The 17797-nt window shown below is 38.9% G+C and overlaps 1 protein-coding gene across 1 annotated transcript in view; it reads right to left on the bottom strand.

The window, feature by feature from the left end:
- GLI3 (GLI family zinc finger 3) overlaps nucleotides 1-17797 on the bottom strand; it is a 90710-nt gene that overhangs the window by 31699 nt on the left and 41214 nt on the right. Inside the window, 3 exon segments of the mRNA XM_009075728.1 lie at nucleotides 5271-5411; nucleotides 6811-6927; nucleotides 8374-8590. Coding sequence (XP_009073976.1) covers nucleotides 5271-5411; nucleotides 6811-6927; nucleotides 8374-8590 — 475 coding nt within the window.

Raw genomic sequence — 17797 nt, 5'->3', positions numbered from 1 at the left:
TAATAGATGCTGTAAAACCTAAGCAGAGGCTGGTTGTGGGCACAAATTGAGGTTTTATGTAAGTATCCATGGATTGCTCACGAACGTCTGTTGATCAGAGCTGAATCCACTCTTTTCTGTAGGAACAGCAAGCAAAAACCTTAAGAAACCCAAGTCCTGGAATTTTACATAATGGTTCCTCTGGGTATCCTCAGTGCACTGTGATTGCCTTGGGAACACATGCATACCTGAGAAACATAGAAAGCTTCCCTCTGGTGCAATAAGGGAGCCAGGTGGAGCAGTCTAGCAGCTGCCCCAGGGATTGCTGGGGTAGTGCTCCAGTCACTGGGGCTTTGCAAAGAGGCAGGAAGACCTCAGCAAATGGAATCCCGAATGTAAACCACTGCTGTCAGTTTAGGGCTTTTTGATCTCATCTAATCAAATGTAGCAACAATGAGAGAATTTTATTGCTGTACAATTAAGGAGAAAACACTAACAAAAAATAGCTCTACAATTCTTCAAGCATGTTTTTGAATAAAAAATAATTATCATCAAGGCTACGCAGCAAGGGGGATGAGAAATAGGCAGCGCTGAGTTTTTCTGATTGCCATTGTATTAATATTTAACAATAACTTCAGTCATTTCCTTGAAGGATAATTTTCTTAAACAAACTTTTATCTTTAGTGTCTAACCCTTTTGCAATATTTTATTCTTAAACTGATTTCTGGGGGGAAAAAAAAAAGACAAACTGCAACAAAAAGCAGATTTATAAATATATACCATATCTTGTTAGCTTCTGGGCGCACAAATGCATTTATCACGTATTTAAAACAAACTTGAGCTCAGCTAAGCCCAATTATAATATCTCACTGGGCAGAGAAATTAATTAAACAGCTGAATGATAAAGACCCCAGCAGCAAACTGAGGCTTTAAAATAAATAAGATCTCTTTGTATTTTTTTTTTGAGGAGAAGAAGAAGGGAAAGAAAGAAACCTATAATACACATTTCAAACAGTAACGTAACCAAACTTTTCAGGAGTGCAGGACATTATAAATAGGACTACCTAGCAGGTGAATGCAGTGGCAGCTGTAAGGTGGCTCACCAACTCTGTGCTTTGCTAATGTGCAACACATGCACCCCTTTTGCATCAACTTCAAATAATCCTGGGTCTCAGCAGTGCAGCTCAGTGACAACCAGAACAAGGGCAGAATTTGTCAGGATTTAAGAGCTTTCAGCAAAACCCTTCAATTGCAGCCAGCACCCTATTCCATAGAAGGATATCAATTATAGATAGTGACTTGCTTTAGCAGTGCAGTCGGTACTGTCAGACACTAGATAGACAACCATGAAGAATCATGAATCTTTCTATTAACTGTAAGAGAAGGAGGGGGGGAAAGGATGGATAGGTGCTATAAATAAGGCACAGTGTCTGAATGGTTTAACACCTTGCCTTTTGGTGTATGTATCACGAAAATTTAACCATGCTGAATTCTAAGTGGCACGTATCGCTTGAGTAAGAGCACCCGCACCAAAATCATTTCAGTATCACACCCTTCTGGGTGGGTCAATAATGATTCTTTTAGGTAGCTTTTCAGCTATTTATTCAGAGCAGCCTAGGTTCTGTTAATAAATTCAGTCAGAAAACATTGTCTCTTGGGGCCTAAGAACATTTTCACTGGCACCCACATTTTACAGTAATAACTGCAAGACTTTGCTACAGAAAGCAATCAGAGAAAAATGACATCAGATGCTGGCTATTGTGTCAAAAATTGAAATTTATCCTCTAAAACTAGAACATATATTCAGACACAGATTTTGTTTGCATTTACCAATTCATACATGCTATATCACACATCACTTTGTAATGCAGATATTGCTAGAATCTGATTCACCTACAGTTAGTTTCAAAGTAAATTGGGTCCCGTTATTCCCCAAAAGATAAAAAAAGCTATCCTCATGTGACAGAAAGACCAGAATATACACAAATTCATATTTACCTCTTTCAAAATACATGTATAGACCCTGTACATGATGGGAGCAATGACACCTAGAACATGAACTGTGTATTTTGGGCAAGCTCTTAGGAGCTCTGCTCAACCTGGCATGACTAGAATTCATGCTGAGGTACCTAAAGCTTTAGGAAACAAAACAAGCAGCTACAAACATACTTCCATCTCTTCCCTTAACACTGCAGTTCCTCTAAAATTTCAGTGCTTTGAGATGCTGGGTTTGGATAAAAGTCTGTTCTGTGCCATTGGGCATTCTGCGTCTGAACTCAGTACGTGTGGTTACAACTAGTACAGAAAGATGGCAGATGTTATCTGGATGAGTCTTGCTTGGGCAATTTAAGCCTTTAGTGCCTTTATCTATGCCAGTTGCTCCTGCCTTGGTGATTACTACCCCAATGCAGAATCAATAAAACAGGATGGTTATCTATACTTTTGACATCCTGTCCAGCATCTTACTTCAAAACCTTCAAGCTCCTTAAGCTTGGCTGGAGTAACTGAGGCTCTGCTGATTCTGCCAGTGGGCTGGGAATCACCAGGAAAGCAGCACAACATGCAGCCAGGATAGGCACCGTGGCAGAACTCCACTGCAAGATTTGAAGGTTAATAGCATGAACATAGCTCCAGTCCTACCTGTAAACAAGTAGGCTCAGGTACCTCCAGACAGCAACGAACAGCCCAATGCACATTGCCCCAGAGCTGCAGGGTCAAAACCCTCATGCTCATGTCAGGTGCATTCCTTCTCTTGTGTTTGACCAGTGTCCAGCACCATGAGACTCTGGGCTTGATGAGGCCTCTAACTGCTACTCTAGTGTAAATATTACTGAGCAAATGATGCACTCAGGCCAATAGTTTAGGCACACACATGTACATGCCAAGGCAGGAAGTCAGGAACAGTGCTGACACCGATGTAAGCACAGTTATGGCAATTTGTATCTACTTGGATTTCCCCACCAGTATTTGGGTAGGAGGCATATATAAGCCACATCAGTGGAGAGATTTTCAAGGACCTAACTGCTGCTCATGGAGTGAACACTTTCTGACAAAGTGACACACCTAAGCAAACCAGGACTGCCCTCCCATGAAGCCTTACTAAGATCAAACTTCATTGCCCTAGTTGCTGCAGGTGTACATCAAAGGGCTGTGGCAATCAAGGTCAGAAAAAATGTGCGAATGACAGACTGGGGTGAGCGGCCAGACTTTCAAACGGAGTTACATGTCTAAAGACCTTTGCAATTCTGGGCAAAAATAACTCACTTGAGTCCCCACAGCAGGGCTCTGCCAGAGCAGCAAAAGAAATCACAAGCCAGGGACCCACCACTGAGTCCTGCTGACTCTTACAGCATGATTTGTGCTACTTAAATGTGATGGTTATGATGATGAATTTATTGTCTTCGACTTGCATCTTGTAGTCTTAAATGCCATCATAACATACCCGAATCCTGAGCCCTAACAAAAAGAACTCTTTGCATCACAGAAGAACCCTTTATATAGAGAAACCCATTTCAGATTTCTTATACAGAAGCATAAGAAATACACTTTTTTCAGTCCTGCTGTTGACCCTTATAATGTAGTGAGATTTGCCATCAAAACCAACTAATGAATTAAAAAAAAGAACTATACTGTCACACTGTCAATTTAACTCACTTTATAATACAAAACATGAGCTATTAGCTAACAACCCCAATTAAATTTTCTATCTGAAACACCAAAAAATCCTCTTCCTTTTTTCATTACCAAAGGCACCTTTATTCTAAATTTCTCTTTTATTCCATATATTTTGGTGTATATTATTTATCATCATCACGGGGATAAGTTCTGAATGCCAGGCAAGAGAAAGCTCCAGCCTAACAATTATTAGCAGATATAAAGACTGTGCCTGTGTGGGACCCCAGATGATGTAAACTGGTCTGTTTGCACAGAATCAATTGCAAGACCAACATTTGATCTTTCAATTTAAATGTGTCCAACCCTTTGCAGCCATCATTTATATGGTATTTCTTCCCAAAAAGACACTGTGACAGCAAAACAGTTTCTCCTCACATTCCATTTTGGCCTATTAAAATGTTAGGGAATTAATTGTGCAGAACGTCTCCAAAAGATTCTTTAAAAAAGTCACATTTTGGACATTATTTTATTTTTTTATAGTCTTTCACTTGTCATTATTGTCATTACTGCTGCAGCTACTATCTAATAATAACAAGAACCTTAAAATACATCTTGATGAATAACTGCAAGACCAAGAGGTTCTCACATTCCAGCAAATGAAAGCTGGCATTGCTTTACTAAAGTCAGCTTTGCAGGATCAGTTTTACCATTTTGCATAGTGTTTGGAAATATATGGGGGGGGTATTTATTTTCCGTGAAAATGTACATTTTTCAACAAGCTATTTCAGCAGTACCGGCCACATTTTGCAATAGATTTTGCACGATCTCCAGGAAAGTATGAAACAGTTTTCTAAAATAAATGCAATTCTGACACATGGATCACTTGCTGAAAATGTTCCTTTCTATTCTGTACTAGTATTCCTTTTTTTTCAGAGTATTTGATATCTTCTTTGATGCCAGTAATTAAGAGAGGTGCTGCAAGCTAAGGAGGTTGGAAACGTGGGGGGGATTGTACTTGTCATCTTATAGTCTAGATTTTGATTGCTCATCTTCTAGCTTATAATACTACAAAAGAGTAAGAACTGTTTATTCTGGAGAGGTGGCATAGAGCAATAAAAAACGAGGCAGATACAACTAGTACTTGCTGTAGCACGAAAAAGATCATACTGTTTGCTGTTGCTAAAAAGGCAGAAGTAACTCAGTTTCTATGTATTTAGCCAAATAATCCTCTCCAGTTTACACACAACAGTAAATTGATAGCAAAACCTCCCTTAGGGAAGGGAAAGAATTCCCCTCACCCATTTCTACTGTTACAGCCCCTTTGGGGAGAAAAAAATCAAACTTGGCTAAAGGTTAATAATAATTCATGTCCAGCTTACTGTTACTCAATAACTATCAAAGTCTCTAACTCAAAATAGCGTTTGCTGGCTTACAGGATCAGAGCCATTACAATCTCTGTTGAAGACTTTATTGAATTTTACACTAAGCTTTAGCTGACTGAACAGGTCAAGCACTGTGGCTCTGAGTTTTCTTTATTCTCAGAAACTCATAAACCCCTCTCTAGTTTGCAGTGCTGTTAGCTAAGAAACTTGACTCAGCACAGGGTCAGAGAACTTGACCCCCATGAAAAAGGTCACGTAGTTTTAAAACCTAGTTCCTGAATACCATTAACTTACATGCACTAGCTGTTCCTGCGTGTCAAACTCCCGGGAACAGCCTTCCCAGTGGCAGTTTGTCTCATAGACCACTTCAGGCTCCTGTTTGCTTTCATCTTTGTCCCCTTCCTCTTTTACCAGGGTCATTCCTTCTGGCTGTTCCTGGAGAGAGAAAAAAAAACCAGTGTGAAAAGGAGAGAGAGGAAATTCTGAAACTGAGGAGGAAGAAAAGCAACTTACTTCAGCATTAAAAGAAAGATGATGGGAGGTGTGTGTTGCAGAGGGGATTATTTTACCCTTAGTTCACTATGTTACTCCATTCTACAAAATACAGAAGGCCAAAATAGGCCTGATAAGTCAGAAGCCATTTGCAAACTACACATGTCAAATAAATTACACAATGCAGAGAATTTCTAAAAAAATAATAAATCCCCTTATATTTCAACTAAAAACAAATCATATAGGCTTGATGCAAACTACACATGTCAAATAAATTACTCAATGCAGAGAATTTCTAAAAAAAATAATAAATCCCCTTACATTTCAATTAAAAACAAATCATAAAGGCTTGGCTTCCCTTGCACTTTATTTAAGCAGGTTGCTATTTGTACACCTGCCTCTCTTGATTCAGTGCCACCACTAATGAAAAAGGCACTATTCAATACAGTTGAATTAATTGGAATGCCATTTTAGTACTAGGGTTAAACACAAATCGGATGGCCAGTAATCCAAAGTGTGTTTCCACTGTTAAAACAGTGACAGGTTTGCAATCTAAAACCCTTCCAAGAGCAGACTGGTAATTTTGAGGCTATTTGTTAATCTGTTCTTACCCATAACATGTGCATGAAAGGAGTGAGCAAGAGAAGAAAGTATTTAATTTTGGTTTTTTACTTCCTACCTTCAGTTCCTCAAGGTGCCTCATTCTCCCTAGCTTGTTATTTGCTGAGGGTAAGAGCCAGATGTTAGTGTAAACATTTGTTTCAGATTATGCACTCCTGCAATTTTTTAGTTTCAAACCTGCTGAAGGATTTAGGCAGACCTCTGCTTTGTTTTCAGTTTTTCACTCACAAGATTGAGGCTCTGATTCTCAGCTCTGCCAAGTCACTGTAAATCAAGAGCCACTACACTAAAACCAGTGGCATTAGCTGGTATAGAAAGCATAGCAAACAAGAGCGAAGCCTGACACTGGGGCCTCAGTGCAGTACAGTGCCAAGACCTGGTGAAAGTCAAGGTGGCCTTAAGTACTTGTGCTGAACAGAAAACATGTCCTCAATAAAGACCTGAATGTCTCTTATTCACTTTTCCATGGCAAACAGAGGGCTGAGCACACTCTGACTGATCAGAGGTGCCTCTCCCTCAGCCTCCTTCCTCTCTGTTCTCATTCAACAGCCTCTGCAGCTCCTCGCTGCTCACATTTAACCCTCACTTCTGCGAGCTGAGGCTGCCCATGTGTGCACTATATGAAGGTCCATATCAGTGCAGAAGCCTGAAAACATGCACCACAGTCAAGGTGTATTTTCCCTCCAGCAGTGAGAGGAAAGGCTTATGACTCTAACCATACCTGCATGCTTCCTGCTCCTGGGCTGGGGAGGTCCTCATCAGGCTTTATCTTGGAGCGCTTGTTGTGCATGGGATCTCCTGTGCTGCTCACTGCAGATTCACTTGTGGGTTTGTTCTGCTGCAGGCAGGTGTTTAGGGTTTTTTTTCCCAAAAGAAGACAAAATTAGACTGTGATAAATACGTAGTTCCAAACAAAAATATGCAGCATCTGCTCAGCAACTTTATTTGGAGAAGCTATGGTATTAATTATATTGGATATGCAATTACATTTTACTTCAATTACATAGCATTAACTTGTGGAAGAGCTGTGCCACTCAACCTTGCAATGGAGGAGAGAGAGAATAGGAAGGAGGGGCATTTGATGTAATTCCTTGTTACAAACCAATACTGGTTTTGTCAGGCCAGGGAGGGGTAGGAAGAACTTGATTTTGCACATAATAACACCTTTAAAAGGTTATTTTTAAAAGCAAAATCACTGTGTGCTCAAATAAACACAGGATAAACATTTAATTTTTCACACTTGAAGGAAAGGTTTTGCACTTGACATCTGTACACAGAATCTCAGCTCTTTTACTATGTGTTCCACTCTAATGATGCCTAGGAAGAAAAACTGAACACTAGTGTGAGATTCAGCAAAAACATCCTAGATGAAGTCCTGGATGCTCACAAGTAAATAGCAAAACAGCTGACATAAACAGGCCAGAATCTTGTTTATCTCTTGCTGTGCTAGACTGAACACCACTATCTACACCTGCAAATGGATCTTGCAGGAATCCAGAGATCTTTTAGAGATATCTGAACTTGCATGGACCCCACAAAAAATCAATATACTTCTTACAGCAGCATGTTCTGCTTCTACATTTGTAAAAGCCAGTCAGGAGATAAACAGCCCCCAGATTGATAAATAACCTATTGCACATCATCTGGAAACAAACAGCACTAGTTAATAACAGGCAAACCACGAACTGTGCTAAACTCCACATTATGGGCTTGATTCACTGCTGCTTATTCTCAGCTTTTGAGAACACATCTTGGTTTACTGAAATGATTAATTCAAACTCAGTAAGTTGAATTTTGCACAAATCAGAGGAAAAGACCTCCATATATCTTCATTATCTTAGAGGTACTCTGTTGCTCACAGAGTTACTCACTTCAAGTTACTCACAGCTGTACCACGAGGACAGAATATGACCCTGTGTATATTTGGCCTGACTTGAAGGTGAAGCTGCTAATCTTTAAAATGTTAGTGTTTTGATGTGATTTCCCCCTTTTTCTTACTCCCCACCTCTATTAAGTTCCTGTGTAAGATCCAGGAGAGGCAGTTCGGAATGAGAAGCTGCTGCAGCACACTGAAATATATATGAGGACTAAAAAGCACACTACCAATCAGGAACTGCACATACACTCCTGTGATTTATAACAAAGTGACTGCAAACACTATAGCTGCAAGAAAACTGTTATCGAAGGGTCTCAGTGACAGTGGTGATTAATTGCCATCGAGACAATGCCATTTATTTAATTTTTAAATTCATATGGTGCAAAGGTTTCTTTTGTTGCCTCTCACCTGCGTGGACTCAGAAGGTCCAGAGCTGACCTGGACAGGGTTCAGGACACTGGGGATGCCAGGGATAGGTCTCTGGGTAGGAAAAGTTGGAGCAGGATGGATGAGTGGAGGGCTGTGTCCAAAGGCTGAACCTAGGGTTTGTTGACGACTTATAATTTGCTGATGCATTTGCTGGAGGGATACTGGTGTAGGAGGGTATGTGAAACTCAGAGCAGGGCTGAATTTGGGAGAAAAAGCCAGGAAGAGGGAGGAAAAAGATGAGGGTCGTTACAGTAAGGAACCATACAGTTTAAACCTTTAAAATATATTTGATATCTTTACACTACTTCAAGTCAGGCCCCTCCCTCCCCCTCATATCTTCCTTCATGCCCCAAAGGATGATAAATCCTGGTTTTAAATCCGGAGTTGCTGTGGATTTACTAGTGAGTACAAAAACGATACCATAACAAAACATAACATTTTTTCCCAACATCTACCAGGAAATCACAGAAAGCCGACCAAAATAAAATTCAGAAAACCTGAAATAAAAGGGAAGCAGTTCAATAACAGCTATTTATTGCAATAACAAACTTTATATAAAGAAAAAGAATGGGTGCCCACATGCTTTATAGAACTTTTATTGATAATGCAGTTCCCCTATGTTCGCGTGTACGAAGCAGTTCCTTTAATCTTGGCTCATGCTACGCTCTTTCATATGTCTCTAGATCTTATTACAAGAGGAGAGAAAATCAATTGGTTAAATGTGTTCTGAACACCATGCTTGTCATATCACTCATTTGTTTGCAAAGATGGAAAGCTCAGTTCATCCAGAATGTCACCTAAAGAATTTCCATCAGTGCCGTTTGGTTACAGAAACTGATGGATTAACCTTTCCCCTCTGAAATTGGTGATCAATGAGTTTCAGTGTAGAAATATTCCAATGGGAAAGCACTTGTCTTTCTTCCAGTTAAACAACATTAAATGTCTATTAAAGCCCATTATGCATGTTAATACCTGTCATCACTTCATTACTTCACCATATTTCCCAGACCACAGTGACTTTGGAGGAAATTACACTGCCATCTGAGGACCTATGCTGTGGGTAGTGCCAAAGCATTCTTTGTGGCACACTTGAGAAATAAATGGTGTTGAACTAAATCTTTGCACACAGGAATTTGAGATCCCCCTGTAAACATTTGACAATAACTTCCAATCATAAAAGAAAAAAAGAAAATGAATATTTATTGATTTTTTAAAAATTACACCAAACAACCACAGTTCAAAAGAGCCATACAAATTTAAATCATTAGGTCTTAAAAAAGGGGGGTGTGAGCATTATACCTTTCAAGAATCAAGGCTTCTTCTAATGTCAGAAGGGTGGATTTAGTCCAAATTTACAGTCTGGAGTCTTAATTGCTGCTGCTGTAAGTGCATTAACTGGAAATACTGTGATACAAAAAGCTAAAATAATCTCAACCATTTTAAGTTAAAATTCCACAGAAATCCTGTGTTCATTAATATGACTATACATTTTGTCTGTTTGACTACAATCCATAAAAAGACAGCTTCAATGTGATTACATTACTATTATTCCTGATGAGAACTCTGCATTACAATAGTTTGCCCATTTAGGAGAGAATATCATTAAGAATACCCTGGGAGAATTTTACTGGTCTTTGAGGAACTCTCTTTTCATTTTGCATTGTATTCTTTCTCATAAAGGGAGGCAGAAATATAGTGAAAACACTAATTGTTCACAGCAAGAGTTAGGGAGAAATCAGTAATAATATTCAGTTATTGCAGCTCTATAGTCCCTGCTAGTGTTCCTGTAAGCAACCATGAATGATTACAGCACGACTTAGCTAAGGTAGCCACTATGGATGATTAATAGGACATTAATCAAAAGATGCATATCAGGCTCAGAATTTGTTCACAAGCTTTCTTCTAATAGCTGATTTCATGTTCACTGAGCTCTATGCCAGTTTGTTCAATTTATTCTTCAGTGTACAAGCCATTCATCAAAGAACATAATGATTTAACACTCCTTTTCCTTTTTAGTGAACAAACATTACTAAGTGTAACTACTCTGGTCTGCTCATTAAAAACCACACAATTACACTGTCATACATGAGGCTGAAACAATGCCTCCTTACTATAGCCCCACATTTTTTGCTTACATACATACAGCATGAGTTCAACTCATGTACTTCAAACACCACATGGCACCATCCCGAAGATGCTGTCAAACTCACCAAGATCAACAAATACAACACAGAAACAGTTAGGATGAAGTATTTTGTTTCTCTGTGAGTGGTTAAAGCCTAAGACATCTTCACCCTTCAGCTGAATCAGATTAAAAGAAAGAAATAAGTGGACTGATTTCATCAGGAGTTCCAAGCACATAGAAGCCTTGGCAATACAGGTTTGGGTTTTGGTTTTTTTCCTAGCCATTTGAGTATGCACAACAATACCTAGCTTTGCAAGTCCAGGTCCAAAACCTTGGTAATGTTCTTCAGATCCCATATGGCAAAAAGTCAAATGCATGACTCAACCAGTACAGTGCTTAAATGTTAAGTAACCATATTTACTACTCCCCTCCTTATATAAATAAAAATGGCTTCTACCAAAAGGACAGATTTTATGCCAGAGAGATGTCCTCAATATCTACATCTGTCTTAACACTGTATGAACTTCCAGAAGGAGGATGCTAAGCCAGGCATCGACAACTTTTGTCTAACCTGCGAACAAGCAAACTTGTAGGCTACAGCAGAGGAGACAGACATCATCCTTGCTAGTGGTTCTTACTGGAAAACAATAGTACACAGCTGGACAGATGTGCTAGCAATATGAGGAATTCTTATTTCTTTAGTATCTTTCTTTTGCCCTGTGCTCAGCAGCACGGGTTGTGTCTAAGGTACTAGGATTTTCCTACAGAGCCTGGCAACCTACACTTCATTCTCTCTACCTCCAAACTTCAAACATTTCAGATTGAAATGAAAAGGTGATTGTGAGGGAGCAGAGGAATAGCCAGCACAGCTAAGGGGAGTACTCAGAAATGGTGACAATGGTTCAGCAATCAGGGTGATTTTTTAAATAGCTCAGATAGCTGCTTTCAAATAATAATTCTCTCCAGCTGTTTCTGGAGAGCTCCTCATACAGCAAGTTGACCTGGCTGGGTTTAATGTCACTCGCATGCGAGGCGCTGTCACGGGGCAGCCTGGATGATTTTTCTGATTTGAACACATCAGAAGGTTCTGAAGAGAACAGAAGGTGGTAGGTCTTTCTCTCCCTTTCAGAAACCATACGATAAAGTTAATGTTGAGGGCCAAAAAGAAGAAACATAAATCAAAGCTCTCAACATTGCCTGCACGGCATGCTTTATTGGGAAGGGAAGGCCTGGATTCTTGCTCTCTTTCCCAAAGTTTTTCACTGTACTTTGTTCAGTAACTCTTGAATACAGGACGTATAAAGAATTTTCATAGCTCAGAGTCCCCTCAGACCCCATGTGATACCTCTGCCTTGACCAACAGCCATATGTCCTCTTGCTGGCCCCACCAAGCTCACTCTGCTTTCTGCCAGGAAGCCAGCATCTGCAGGAAGGGTGGACAGTGGTGCCAGCTGGCCTTGCCCAGTTGTTCCAACCATGTCTGCTTAGAAATGTGCACTAAGATGGTAGCAGTGTCACTCAGTAACTGTCTAAAATTCATGCCCAGAGGTGGTACACAAGACCGGAAAGTAGCAATTTTGAGAGTCCAGAGATACTAAAACCAACAACCAGTTTTTTCGAAAGTGATGAGTAGTTCCAGAGGCCTCAATTTGAGTCATGTTTCTTTTAAAATGCCTTAAAGAGGTTGCATTTCAGACAAGGAGTGCTCAAGACTTCCAAAATCCAGATGCCAGAAGAATGCAAATTGCCTGCCCCAATTGTTCACATTTTCCAAAACACCAGTCACTTCCAAAAAATCTTGGATTCACAGAAACATAAGTGAATTATGAATCTTTTCCTTCCATCTACCTACTGAGAAATGAAAATGTACACCACTGGAGGGAATCTGATTTGTATTTCTGTTACAGTCTCTTTTTTTTAAACGAAGTAGAAAAGCAAAAAAAGATGAAAGCATATAAGGCCACTAATAAACTGCATGCCAATTATCTTTTTAGTTGTTGAGTTTTATGGGGGATAAGGGTTAGAAAAAACATGCAATATTTCTGCTTAAGCATTCAACAGCTCATATACACTGACAGAAAAGTCCATCTGTGATATAATTTATTTTTCCATACTGTGGGCTTCTGTGTCTGTCTGTCTGTCAGTCTGTATGTCTCTCTTTCTCTTATCCTCCTCTGCAAAGTCTCAAACTCCCTTCACCAGAGGTAAAGCAGGGCAGTGAACTACATTGCAATTACATGAGCACATCAAATGTTAAGGAGTAGACTTCAAGAAGAAGAAAAACAGACATTATAATCAAAACCAAACTTTGTGGCTACTTTGTGGCTGTCCTACTAACAAGATCATCTAGTTTCTGGTCACAGCTGCGGAATGTACTGCAAAACATCTGTGAATTCAAGTCAGCAAAAATTCCTTTTTTCCTATACATTGCATAGGTGTGCCTAAGGAGGCAGGTTGACACGAAAATGCTGAGGAGATTCCAATTTTGTGAATACTCTGAGGATTGTTTCATTATATCACAATAATTTTCTTCACAGAAGTTGTGAAGGTACTCTCCTTGTATCACAAAACATGCAGTTCTGCAAAATCTGATGCATGTAAGTCTTTGCTATTCTATACAGCACTCATTATACACCTTTCCCTTCCCAGGCTCTTCCTCTCCTTTTTGCATATTTGAAATAATTACTATGCTCCCTGTTCAGCCTGGAAAAAACAAGTCAAGTCTATTTCAACTCATCCATACAATTTTTCAGACCTCTGATCCTTTTCATTGCTCTTCCTTATAGTCCCCTCAACTGTCCAATGTCTTTCTTAACACAAAACATGCAGAACTGATGATAGCACAGAAACACGTGGTGTTAGTGAGATACACTGTCTCCATCTAGTCCACAGCGCAGGAGAAGGCTTCAGGCCCTTTGACTTGAAAGGTCCTTTGATGTCTGGGTGGTGCATTCACAGTCCAAACACTCACTCCATGTGGGAGGGTACACCCTGCACTGCAAGGGGACATGCAGGCCCTTCCTGACTTGTGGAAAAGCATTGGCACTCCCAGATCACTCTGTAGCCTCCGTTATTTGTTCTTGCCATCAGAGACTTACACTAGACAGACCAAATGATACAAATCCCTCCCAAAAGGACTTTGGTTCAAGAAAGGAGGAATGAATTTGTAGGTGAACTGGCTTCATGTTCAGTAAAGCTGATCATCAGGTATTAGAATAACATCTAGCTCATGCTCAAGTAGATAGAGATGTCACCACTTTGTCTTACTCTCCTTTAAGAGTTGCATGAAGCCTGTGGGCAAGGCAAACTGAGAAACCAGGGCTCAGAAAACTACTAATAAACATTGGAAGGATACCTGGACTCTGAATTCAATGATGATCCTTTCCTTTGAGCAGGCCAGGATTTCACCTTTAGGTTTTTTACCTTGATTTTCAAAGATCTTATTAATTATTTATGAATGTTGTTAAGGGGCAAACAAGCACCTTTCCCATTTTACAAATGTACCCAGCTACTGTTCAGGAAAGCACTCCTAAGAACTCTTAAATACTGAGGAGGGACTGTCTTTTATGTCCTTATGTGTTGTCCTGAAGCCTGGGCCCTTCAGACATAGTAATTGCAACTGAATTAAGTCGCAATATAAATCATAATTAAGCTAACAATGATCAAATACTGCTTTTCATATGCTCAGATGCTTTGTTGTAATAAGGAGTACTGTAAGAAACAGCTTAATTCATCCCATAATAAACTAACAGGTAGGAGCCACTGTTCAAAACATGGGACATACCTAAGTGTGGCTGGGAGTTGAGCTGAGGAGGTCTACATTAGCTGACTTCATATACAGAAGTTATATATATATATTTTGATGAACTATGTATATGCGTAAGATACAGCTAGGAACACTGCACAGTCAGATGTGGAAAGCTATGAACAACCAGGAGGATGGAGTAATAGTTAGACCCCAACAGAGATGTAGACAAAAAGAAGCCAGTGAGTTCTCCTTGGACAGGACCCAAAAGAGAGGAAGCAACCAGTAACATCATGGAAGAAAACTATCTCCTATTGTTTGAGTTGGCAGAAACAGGAACTGTGTACGTTCCTTGTAAACAAACAGGAGTGAAAAAAAAGAAGTTTCCAACTCTGTCATCTACTTCTCCTGACAGAAACAACCTGCAAGAGTGAATGTTGACAAACTGCCCAGGAGACAGGAGATAAAATACACTCAGCAACCTTGCAGCCCTGAAGAGAGCTGTGAAACTCTTACTGCTTCAAGTATCTTAGACCCCAAAATGAAAACAAATAGCGTTACAGGAAGGGGGGTCTTCAAAACATACTTATCTTTGAAGCATTTTACCAACAATACAAATAACTTTTTTAGTAATATGAAAGTTATGCTTTAAATTCTGATCTTCTCCCTCAATTTTCTCACAGACAACATTGAGCTTTGAGTAGACAATGTAGGCAACTCATCAGTTGCTTTTACATCTTGTTACTTAAGTACAGGGGAAAACATTATCAAACTGTGACTATAAAACCAGACATATAGTGTGATCTCAAACACAGACATGAGATTTGAAATCCTTTGAAATAATTTTTCAAAAATGACTAGGCTTCACAAATATCCCTCTGCATTTACAATGTTGACGCATTTTCTTAAAAATCACTAACTTAGAGACAAGTCATCTAACAGAATTTGTAAAAAGATGTATTCTGCATCTAATAAAGTATAGCATATATTGTACTATTTTTTCCAGTTTTTGTCAGATAATAGTCATCATTTTACAATTGTATTTTGCATTTAATTCACATACATCACTGCCTTTTTTTAAAAAATTTTTCTAATACCAGTTTGAAATTAACGGAGTCTGTGGCTTGTACTTTCCCTTCAGCTTACCTTATCATCTATTCTGTTTTATCTGCTAGGCTAGATGAAATTTTTCTTCATGAATACATTGCCACATGCCAGAGTAAAATGGAATAGTTTCACTGAGAGCAACAGAGCCACACTGATTAACCTTATGTGCTCAGACAGCAGTGTCAGCTTTGTCCTTCTCACTGGGTTATTTCTGTGCAAGAATCCTTAGTATCCTAACTGGACTTTATATTAATAGTACCTTGCATAATTCATCTGTGCTCCCTCCACGAAAGCTCATGACACTTCTGGCAAACAAAATTTTGAATCAAATTCATGTCTAAGCATTTTTGGGTTTCTAAAACTGGTATCATCAACTACATGAAAGTGTTAATACTTGCTTTTAGGATCTGAAAATGAAGTAATAATCAAGTGTTAAAATTCCAGCACACTTCTCTTAGCTTGAGAACTCTCCTAGAATTAATATTGCTCTGGGTCCAATGACTATAGACTCTCTGAGTAACACTGAACCAGCTGGGAGCAAGTTGCTTCAAATTGATTTTTAATTACAAGATCTGTGTCATACACATTTGCAGGCGTACATATATATTCACACTTTTATATATATGTATCTGTACATGTAAATGTGCACCAGTATGTGCATGCATAGCTCATATTCATGTTGCTTAACTTCTTACATTTTACACTTTCCAAAGACAGAAATATTGCCATTCATGTGTATTTCTGGTGCAAAACATCCACCGCTTTCTAATGCAAGAGGTAGGTAATCTACAACAAAATAGCCTTGCTGAATATCACCCTCCTATAATCTATATGAGCTTTTTCTAGGCTAGCTGCAGAGTTATATTTCCACAGAACCCGATATAGATACAACTTTTTGTAATACTGATGAATTTCGCTTTTATTTGCTTTGCATCACTTGTCTGCCATTCACACTCCTTGAAAGCAGGTATAAAATGAAGCTATTATGGCATGAGCAAATGAATCCCTTCGTTACATTAACCATACACAGTCCAAGAGCATGGAGAATAAAGGCCAGTGTTTCACATATGTGGCATGTCATAGTAGGACATGTAATTAATTAGAGACCTTTAAATGTAAGGAAAGCTTTTACTCTGTCAGCTTTGCATCTCACTTAGGCAGTGACGATAAAACAACAAAACACCTATAATGATGACTTCATTAACAAACGTTTTCTCCTGTACATCCTATCATAAGGAGCTTCTTGCAAAACACTGCTGTGAATACATTGTGTTCTACCTGTTCTACTCTAAACATGTTCTTTTTAAGATTAATTTCATTAAGCCACATTTCATTGTGTTCTTTTACACAGATACAGTTACAGAAATACCTGAACTTAAAACGTCCGCTCTAAAACATAAATAAAAAGCTAAGATTCAAGTAGTTGTTTTTCAGTAAAAGTGAGATACAAATTCTCAGATGGATGGGGTCTTCTTCTTTGTAGTGCAATTGTCAGCAATTTCGGCATGGAGTTGAGCAATGAAAAAATTTTATCTGCATATATGACGAAATTATTTTAAGCAGCATGGTGAAGAGCTAAGTGGTGATCTTTAGAGCCAAGTATGTTAGATAAATGAGCAATACTGATAGCAAGATGCATATCAATACTGAAAGGGAGTCAGAGCTTTTCATACACTGGTTCTAAATTAGCCAAGCTAAATGACAAGAAGCATTTGCTTGTTTCAATGCAGAATTCAATGAAGGAATGAAAATTTGATCAACGTGAAGCTATGGCAAAAACATGTTAAAACAAATGGAATAGGAAACAACACAGAAAATCATGGTGCATTTGAAATGCTGGTCCTCTTCTGGAATAATATTGCATGTAGTAGAGGGAGACTCTTTCAAACACTTTCAGCAGAAAAGACAATGCAAGAAATCTAAAGAGGAGGCTGAAAACAACCATTTGCCTGAGAAAGGACATGACTAAAAGGAGACATAATAAGAATATATAAAATATTGAATAAAGAAGGAAGACAGAACATGAGGCTTCCTGTCTTATGAGACGTTCAGTTAAATTAAAGAACTGGATAATTTAAACCTGATAAAAGGATACTCTTTGGGGTTTTTGAATCCAGTGCAAAATTAGACTGTTCAGCTCTCTGCTGAAGATACTTTTACTTTTCTCTGTGATAATTTTATACTTCCTCTGTATATCTTAACTCCATTTTTATTTTTCTCTTGCTTTTCTATTTGTGTTTGCCAAGGAAAACTGGAGAAATTAATACCTGGTCGCTTGTCTCTAGACATAATGCAGTTGAGAGAAGAGGGCACTGACTCATTACACAAGTGTTCTATACAAGGAGCTTATATGAGATGAGGAAATAATTGAGAATCTAATACCTGCTTGCAGAAACACAGACTCTTGTCTTCCTCATGGATATTAA

This window comes from Acanthisitta chloris, unplaced genomic scaffold, assembly GCF_000695815.1.
Source record: "Acanthisitta chloris isolate BGI_N310 unplaced genomic scaffold, ASM69581v1 scaffold8535, whole genome shotgun sequence".
Classification (NCBI taxonomy): domain Eukaryota; kingdom Metazoa; phylum Chordata; class Aves; order Passeriformes; family Acanthisittidae; genus Acanthisitta; species Acanthisitta chloris.
This window is presented reverse-complemented; position numbering and strand designations above follow the sequence as displayed.